We start from the raw sequence: 9935 nt of genomic DNA on the forward strand, positions 1-9935 counted from the left end.
TTGTGCACTCTGATCATTTTATTACAAAAAGAACGGCGACTGCAGGCGGAAAACAGATCAAAACAAAAGCCTCCAGTACAGACAGGAAATAGCTGCTTGAGCAACTGACCCACAGCTACGACAGGATTAAAGCACTCCACCATTTATCATGCACAGAGAGGATACTCTGCAGGAAATACATGCGGGAGAAACAAACAAAAAAAACACATCACCTCAGCACAACATCTGCAATAGGTAGGAAAGGCCACAGCAGATCACAAGAACGTCACACGTCGTCAAAAGGATTAGAGTTCACTTCCTGTCCCGGCAGGAACATCAGCAGGGTGCGTTTCTTTTTTTTTCTTCTTCTTCTTTTTTTAGTGGTTTGTATGACATCTCCGTGAAGTGCAAAGACACATTCGCATCAGTCACTGGCTGATTCCAGTGTCTCCGCTACCTACGATACTGTAAACAATCTACACTATAAGGCGCACAGTTGAAAATTTGCCCAACGAAAGAGCCACAACATCAGTTCATAAAGGGTTTGACGTGAAGATGCATCATCCTCATCGTCAACTCTCTGCAGATCTGGCATACCAACTGTCAATATACCAACTGCAGGCAGTAAAATGCTGTTTAAGTTTTTTTAAATGGGCACCACACACACAAAAAATCGACATTTAAAGACAAAAGAATGAACCCATTTTGATCTTTTTCCTAAAACATCAACCTTTTTTTTTTCCAATGAGGCACACGGTACAGCACGGTAAACTTTTTTTTCTTCAATACCTCTTTTGGTTGTTGACATCTAAAGACGTGGACACTGCAGGACCCTCCGAGACCGAAAGGACAAATTGTTTTTTATCTCACACACACACAACAGTTACAGTTACTGGCTGCTGGCATCTATCTGCCCAAACCTCTCCAGAACATTAAAGGGAAACTTTCCACTACGGTTTCCTTCTTTGTGATTATTTAACCTGCTTTAACATCAGTCTTACCAAACTGTCAAGAAGGAAACGACCACCACAAAATATCTTACGCCTGAAACCCACAGGGTCCGTTTACGGCACGTTCCGTGTGCGCTGCGGTTCTGGTCCGCCAGACAACGCGTGAGCCCTCGCCCACAGGAAGCGTGTCTGATCTGCAGTGCTGGCCCAAGCAGCTGGATTTGCGAGATCACAAGATCGTGGGAGAACTACATTGCGCGAGAATTGCGAAATCACGTGATAACATCTATGTTAAAACAGAGCAACACACAAACAGCTGTTCAGTTTGCACCTCCGAGGTTCATTATCTGCTCATTTGAATATAATTTTGTGCTTCTACCATGGCTGAGTACACGACTTAATTAGAAGCTTTTTTTCCCCAAGATTTCAGTGTGTTGATGTTATAAAAACGGGAATCTGTACCGGTCTGTACGTGGTGTTTTATTTTGAAATGACCGGATGCTCTATGATGTATTCGTGTCTGACTTCCTGTTTGGAACGATCTGCTCTGTGCTTAAAGCGGCCTCCGTCCAAAATAGACTCGGCGCGTATCTTAAGCAGAGCAGAGCGGAGAGGCGTTTCTGGTCCTGTGGAATCACAATCATTGACTCGAATGGGCGCGATCAACTCTGGAGGTCGCGGCGCACACGGGAACGCGGCGGAGACGGATCCTGTGGAATTTAGGCTTTACAGAGACATAAGGCATTAAGATCCTCTTCGCCTGAATCGTGTTAGTCTTCTGACCTCTCGCTTCTTGCCCACAAATTAAGACAAACAAAAAAAAACTCACTATTTACTCTGGTTTTTTTCACAAACTATTTGAAACACTGATTGTCTACATTATTAATAAAATATAAGGACGTAAACATGACAAGATGTAAACTCTGTTTTTATCCAAGCGACTTGGATTTGAAAAGATAGTCGACCCTGTGTGAGATGTGAGAAAACTCTTCCGCTCATGAGATGGAGGAGGAACGAGGTAGTCCATGAGAGAACTGATGGCTGGGAGAAGGGGATTATGGGTAACCGTAACCGGCTCCGGTGCATCACTTTGACTGAGGGTCATGGTGGTTAGTGGTTTCATCGATTAATCTTCATGGCATAGTTCTGGTTGTCTTCTTGTAATTGAGAATTTTCTGATTTGGCAGGGAGGAGCTGACGGTTGGCACTCAATTCGACGATGACCCGCCATCCAATTTCTTCTGAGTCCGAAGTTTCAGAAGATGTTCTGAAAGTAGTTTTCCTGGTGAATCGGCAGTCATGTTTCTTAGGGCCAAAGTGCTTTTAATCATCAAATCAGTCTTTTGTTTTATTATTTTAACCCTCCTGAGGGCTCCTCAGACGATGCGGTAATCGAACGTGTCCTTCTCGGTGTGGTCAGTCCAGTTGGACGAGGGCATGCTGCGGTACGGGTCCAGCAGGATGCGGAAACACCGTACGATGAGCAGCGCCAGGAAGATGAAGAGCAGCAGCACGAAGACGAAGGCGGCCTTCTGCTCCAGCGTCAGGTAGGAAGGCACGTGATGGCCGCCGCCTGACGAGGACAGCGTGCTGCTGAAGAGGCCCTCGGCCATCCTGGGCACATCCATGCTTGATCGTCTCGGCTCCAGCTCTCACTCGGTTGCTTCAAGATTTTGTAGTGGAAGATGAGGGCTCGGCGGATAAGACCTATGAACGAAACAAACAGATGGATTTTTACTACAGATTGTGTCCTCTGTGGATCGACAGATGAAACAGCAAGCCAATATCATTAATGAAATCGTGGAAACATCTGAAATCTCAAGACGTAAATAGACAAAAGGAACAAAACAAAATGTGTCTGAGGCCAGAACAAAGCGGCTCTCAGATGAGATTATTTTTGGAACCGCAGGCGAAAAGCCTGTTCAGCGAGTAAAAAAGACTCAAGGGGCTTCTTTGGCCTTGAATTTCTGCAGCTCAGGGGATTTAAATTGGCAGTTTGGAAGTTTATTATACAACATATACTGGAGGCAACACTGATCTGATAGTAGACACGCCACTGGCTGCATTGAGCCACAGCCTGCTATTCAGAAAACATCAACGCTATCGATGATTAATGAACTTTATATGAGACCAATCTGCTCGGGAATTTGTATTCAGTGCCGCCTTTTAGTTTTAAACATCGTCGTACATCAGAAGAAATTAGTCTCCCCTCTCAGACAAGGTTACACTGGCGCCTTACAAGGTCACATTGTGGTGTGGATTAAAATATTGGCTCTTTGTGACTTTTGTTTCACAGTCTGCTGTGTCAAAGTCCTGCTTCGTTTGACACATCCAGCGGCCCTCGCACCCCGCCCGGCAGATCTTACTCAGTCATCTTACTTCCAACATTGTTTTGTAACTGATGTGGATGGGCTGGAGTCAGCCTTGTAAATCTCAAATGGACGCTTAAGGGAAGATTGTGCGCCTGTGTGTATGGTTTCATTCTGTCGTTAAGGTTACGCAGTCCGTGATAGAAAGGAAGGAACACAGATTATTATTTAAATCCTTGTATGAGTGGGTTATTTGTTCTGTGATCTATTGGTGATGCCTCGGGGTTCCAGTAGGGGAGGTCACGCTCTGCCTCCTCGCTCAATACAGACGAGTGGAGGCAAGAGATGCGTGTGTTTCCCTCATCTTTATCTCACTACTATTTCCCCTATTTAACGTAATTACCGTACATAAAACACTGTAAACTTGCAGACACATGTTGGTAATAGTTCAGCTTGTGATTTTATTTGAAAGAAAGATACATTTTGTACTGACTATCTATCGCCGAATGAGGTAACACAGTGAGCCTATGGGTGTCTGATGCGAAATCACAAGCGGCGCCCAGTTAGTGACGCTTTTTCCATCAGCCAGCAGTGGTTGGTCTGCCAGAGAGGGTAGGCGGAGCTAAGCGGCTGCTTTTCCGCTCTCTGCAAGTGTTGCGAGTAAACAGTAATCTACTATGGCTGAACAAACAAAGAAAAGATGGATGACTACAGATACAACTTCAACAAGAAGTGAAAATCCAAAGAAAAAGAAACAAACTCGACGCTCAGATGAAGCAAACAGTCTGAAAAGGAAAGCGACCGTCAGCCAGGAAAATCAAGAGTTACAACCAGAGCCAACCGTGGACGTCACACATGCAGCACTGTCTGGATATCTGGGAAGTGTGCTCTTGCAATTACCGTTTATCACCATAGAGAACGAAACTGAGATCTCCACAGCTTTAATAAGTTAGCAGGTAAAAACACAACTCATAATTCATGTGCTGGGAAATAATTTAGTTAAAACGATACACTTGGTGTATGGTACCTGTTGTCCAGAGTGTGTTTCTGAATCTGTCTGTGCTTGGAAATGTACATTTGTTTAATTACAGTTGGCATTGTAATATGAGTCAATACAGACGAGTGGAGACAAGAGCTGCGTGTGTGTTTCCCTCCCTTTAAGGGAACAACATATGAGACGCCATCGAAAGGCGTCAGTATTTGATGATCTGCAAATGAGAACAGGCTGGTTTCACACTAGTTGGGGAATTGGGAGTTTACAGGGGTAAAAAAGCTGATTTGGTATATCCATCCGTAATACCGTTTTACCAGTATAAGGCTGCTACTATTGTCTTTAGGGAAAGGCAAGAAAATTCTCTTAAAATCCAACAACTTCTGTTAAATTCTTGGCTGACGCGCTGATTTCTAAGACTTTGAACCTTGTTTGCTCGAAGCTGAATCAGGCGGGTTAAGTCAGTGGTTCTTAAGGTGGGGCCACGCAGAGGTCCTAGAGGGGGTCTTTGAACTCCATCCATAAGTAACACAGCGACAAATTGTATGAATATTTTGTTCTTTTGTTTCATACACTTTCTGTCAAAATCCTATCAGGTGGCAAAACACAAAGAGAAAGCCTTACATACGGGGGTCTTATTTGTGTCCTTGACATTTGAGAACAACTGAATTAACATTAGATACCAGTAATACAGGCAACTAATATGGAATTTATAATGTGAAAGCAGAAGTTTGTACAGAGACAGTATAGTGACCTCTGACCTCATCGCTCTGGGCAGAGCCAGTAACTCCTCCCACAGCAAACAGACCCTAACGGTGGTTAAGTTTAATTTGTTCATCAGCCTCTGTTGCCCACGGTTACTCATTTACATTTGACACATTTTGTTCATGAAACATCCTCAGAACTTTATTCTGTATTTAATCAAAATGTGCTAAAATGGAGTTTGAACAGCTTGCAGCTTCCTGAGTGGATCATGTTTTCTGGCATAAAGAGGAACAACATACTGAATATGGAGAAGACCTTGGCTTGACTTTGCTATAAACAGAGTTTGGGGTAAATTCATTAAACCAACAAAACAACCAGCAGGACTGTTCATCGTTTCATGTCTCATTGATCGACTCCTGAAAACAGGTTTTCTAACAGTGCGGGATCACTGCAGACAAAGTAGTTAATGTAATCCTCTGATATGTGAGACATCTGAGGTTGTTTTTACTGCTTAAAGGGAATTTTCTTCAAGTTTTGTTTCTGCAGCTTCAACATCGATCGTTTTTACTGAGGACAGAAAAACTATAATCCCTCCAGCGGGCTCTGGGTCTACCCCGGGGTTTCCTCCCAGTTGGAGGTGCCCGGAAAACCTCCACAGGGAGGTGCCCAGGAGGCCCGAACCACCTCAACTGGCTCCTTTCGATGCGAAGGAGTAGCGGCTCTATTCTGGGCTCCCTCTGGATGTCTTAGCTCTTCATCCTATCTCTAAGGCTGACCCCAGACACCCTGCAGAGGAAACTCATTTCGGCCACATGTATCTCATTCTTTCAGTCGCTACCCAAAGCTCATGACCACAGGTGAGGGTTGGAACGTACAGTAGATCGTCCGGTAAATTGAGAGCTTCGCCTTCAGGCTCAGCGTCCTCTTAACCATGATGGTCCGGTACAACGCCCGCGCTACCGCAGATGCTGCACCAGCCCGTCTGTCACTCTCATGATCCAATTTACCCTCACTCGTGAACACGACCCTGAGATACTTTAACTTCGCTTGGGCCAGAGACTCCCCACCCGTAACGGTCCCAATCGCTTTGCACTCGGCTGCAAACCGCTCCAGTGCCTGCTGGAGGTCCCAGTTTGATGGAGCCAACAGGACATCATCTGGAAAAAGCAGAGATGCAATTCTGACGTCCCCAACTGGACACTCTCCTCGCGACATAAGCTTTGGAATAAAATGCATGACCTTTAAATTCATGCTGACCGACATGAAGAAAAGGCCGATACGTGTCCCTGTACATGATTCTATACATCACACTCTTGTGACATGCTGCTGCGTCACCAGATCTCGAAATGTTCAAGTTATATTAAACACCCTCGAAGGAAGCACAGCTAAAAGGTTGGCCCTGGTTTGCCTTAAGCGCTGAAAACGTTTGATAATTTTCCTGGATCACTTTGAACTAGATTATTTGTCGCCATCCAAGAAAAATTTGCATCACCGAAACTCCAATCTTTCCGAGTTGTGTCCTTCTGTTACGCTCCTGTAAGCGTGAAGAGCCGTCACAGAGGCTGACGATCACGGGGGAGCGGTGGTGGATGTTATGAGACGGCTTGAAGTGACAAGACGGGCAGGAGAGCTGTCTCCTTCTGCTTTAAAAAAACCTCTGTGGGCCGATCTCAGGAGGGAGACAGACAGGCAGCAGCCTTCAGTCCTGCCTCAATGATCAGCCGCCTGTAATCCATCATACTTAATAGTCAAAAATGATATTTCACAGCAGTGATTCGTTGCCCTTTGCGGTGAGAAACGATCAGAAACGGGCCGCTTTTCTTTGTTTTTCCACGAGCGTTCACCGTCGAACCACGAGCTCGTCTCCTTGTTCTGCAAGGACGCAGCGAGGTCACCGTGGATTAACACTTGGGGTCAGAAATCACGCTGATGTTATGTAACGCACACTTCAAAGACTCCCAACACTTAAACATCAGCAGCTTTGTGACTAAAGGCTCAGAGTTTGGAGCTTCTCCTGACAGTTTCACGCAGAGAAACATTTAAGCCTCTCGTGACAGCTTCGGAGAGAAACACTTCCCGTTTCTTAAACAGGATCTCCTCCGTTTAAAGACGGTCATTTTATTCATCTGTTTATGCATAACTCAGCAGCAGCTACATTCCTGGGGGAAATAATTGCTCGTGCAGCTTTGAAAAAGGCTCCAGATGACATAAATACAGATACATGTGATGTTACAAGTCATTCTGGTCCATCTGTCGAGGATCACCACGGCTGCTGTGGAGAGGAGAGTAAAATGACAAGGAAGTGAGTGTGACGAGGACGATGAGCCAAATTTAGAGATAAAACCAATTATGATGAAAAGTTGATTTGACCTGTGTGTGTGTGCGTGTGTGTGTGTGTGTGTGTGTGTGTGTGTGTGTATGTGTGTGTGTGTGTGTGTGCGTGTGTGTGTGTGTATGTGTGCGTGTGTGTGTGTGTAAGTCAAAGTGCATCAGAGGAGATGAAATGAAATGGTTTATGGGACTAATTTATTTTCAGCTTCATGTCACAACATCAAACATCTTTTTATCAGATGTCTGCAGAGACGACTGACGAAAGAGCACTAAAGAGCTGTCACAGTGTAAAAACACAGCAACACCTCTAACAAGTAAAATAACATCAAATAGATGTTTACATTTTCACAGATCATTTTTTATTAAGTCATAAACTTGTGCAATAGACGTTCTTACTGCGTAAAATACTACTGTCAATTTAACTGCCACTATTACTTCCTGCCTACTTCTGTAAGTAACAATGGTAATATTATTTTTCTATCAGGCGCTGTCTCGTTTTAATTCACTCATACACTTTATATTGTCTCTTATGTTATCTAATTTGAGCTGTATCTTTGGAGCTACCTGGCACTATAATTTCCTTCTGGACTGATAAAGTTCTCCCTTATCTTATCTTTAATTTTAAAATTCATACGTGACACACTAAACATTTAAGCCTCTAAGAGAATGCCTCACTGCATTTCACTACACACACTGTTTGTGCCAGTAAAAGCCAACACATACGCACCTTTTAATGTCAAACCCAGTGAAAGTCCTTCAGATAAAACAGGACATTTCAAAATAAGAGATTTCTCCCAGACCTTAATTTAACGTCAGCATGAGACGTTTCTCTTAAATTCAGCTTCTCTCTTGTCCGAATATAAAATCTTAAAAATGTTATTTTCTCTCTCTGAAATCTTAATTTGTCCGTAGAACAGTGAGAGCTCATTAAACGAGGCAGCACGAGATCAGAAATCTGACAGAAAGCGAGTCTCACCTCTGTGTATTTTATCTGTTCTCTCCTGAGCTGTCTCACTTCTATCGTAACAAGAGTTAAAACAATATCAAGCTGCTTCGGTTTCTTATTGATTTGACACAAATACATTTTAAACAAGAGCATTGGTTTGGGAGCAGTTGAAAGCACAGGGCTGTAACTACAAGATGTGAGCACAACAAAAGAAAACCTCTGTTTTTACTGATTAGTTCAAACTGGACGGGACTGTTTGTTTATGATTGATGTCTTGTGTTTCTCCTTATTTCTCCTGAAGGAGAGCTTCAGGAGAAGCAGGTGAGAAGTCGGTGAGCTCCAAATAAGATGATTTATCTCTGGTGAGACATAGGAAAGACTGCTGTGAGCACTAAAACAGTCCTTCTCTTATAATTAGAAGTGTTAATTACAACTATGAATTCTGTGCTGTTATATTTTTATGTAAATGCAAAAATAAACCAAGAGGAAAAATAGGATGAACATCACAAAATAACTTGAGTTAGGCCTCAAAAGAGAAGCCTTTCTGGATAAGTACATGCAAAAATATGCATGTGATTAAAATGCAAATCAGCACTGATTAGAATATGAACCCTCCAAACACAGTCTAGTTAAATTTGCCTGATCCATCCAAATGCATGTAGTGATCAAAGGTAGACACACCCGCAGCCTCAGCGCAGGAATGTCGACAACAAGTCAGCGCGAAATGAAGAGCCGCCATTGAAATCAACGTCAAAAACATCCAAATACATTCTGTGTCTAACTGCACCTGCGGATCACCTGTGTACATGATCAGCTTTACATTGTGACGATGAGCCGGTGTATGCGCCGCAGCTGGACTCTTTAGCGCACACGTGGATGCATCAAAACGCGCACAAAGACGGTATTTTCCCCCTCCGGTGCGTCTCACGGCACCTTTCACACCTTCACAGCACAAAACCAGCGATAAAATGAACATATGTGGAGGAGAAAAGCCTCCTGCTGCAGGTGAGAGTGGCCGAGTCAGTAAACACTAACCTGTTGTTATCAGGGGAGCTCGGGAATCTCCGTCAGCGCTGGCTCTCCATCCCCGGCAGATCCAACGATTCTTGTTTTCTTCTCCTGGAGTCAAAACAGCGAGCAGACGCGTCCTCGTGCGCCGCAGGGCTCCTCACTTCATGACAGAGAAGGAAAATCCTCGCAGTGGTGATTTTTCTGTCTTTGCTGACTGAGACCTCACCCCTCTTTGCTGCTCGCTTGTTTTTTTTTGTCTCCCTCCTCCTCGTCCTGACGCGCCGCTCATCCCCGCAGACACCGCACGCGCAGGGATGTAGTGGTACCCCGTCGCTACTGGCAACCTGTTGCCATAGCAATCCTCCAGGTAGACTATCTATTGCAAGCGGGAGGGAAAGGTGTGGCTTCTATAGGCTACCTTCAGACAGAATCACACATGAAGCAAAAATGTACAATTTTAGAGACGTATTGAGATAAAAATAAGACATGAGTGGAGGTCAAAGGTGGGTTGAAAGTCACCTTCATGGCACCTTGATATCTTGTTATTGCAGTGCTATAATTACAATATGAAGACATGCTGCCATGATGCTAAATTAGTCACATATTTTAAAATAGATTAACTTTTAACCAGGAACATTGCACCTGCAGAGAGAAATGACTACAGGTTGAGCTGCAGATGGATTACATGTTCCTCAGGCCGGGTATGAGCAGCC

General features: G+C 44.1%; 1 protein-coding gene across 1 annotated transcript; it reads right to left on the minus strand.

Annotated features, from left to right (window-relative positions):
• Window positions 1-9497, minus strand: LOC138584134 (cortexin-3). The gene is made up of 2 exons (XM_069656296.1): window positions 9247-9497; window positions 1-2636 (listed from the first exon to the last, which is right to left on the minus strand). Exon 2 carries the CDS (start codon window positions 2555-2557, stop codon window positions 2306-2308), a length of 252 nt encoding a protein of 83 aa, XP_069512397.1. The 5' UTR covers window positions 2558-2636; window positions 9247-9497; the 3' UTR covers window positions 1-2305.
• Between the last annotated feature and the right edge of the window lie 438 nt (window positions 9498-9935).

This window comes from Semicossyphus pulcher, unplaced genomic scaffold (assembly GCF_022749685.1).
Source record: "Semicossyphus pulcher isolate SPU_LCO1_2020_fin unplaced genomic scaffold, fSemPul1.0.p SCAF_9, whole genome shotgun sequence".
Lineage (NCBI taxonomy): Eukaryota > Metazoa > Chordata > Actinopteri > Labriformes > Labridae > Semicossyphus > Semicossyphus pulcher.

Coding starts and splice junctions, on each gene's coding strand:
- LOC138584134 (XM_069656296.1), bottom strand. CDS start 2,557: ATGGATGTGCCCAGGATGGCCGAGGGCCTCTTCAGCAGCACGCTGTCC.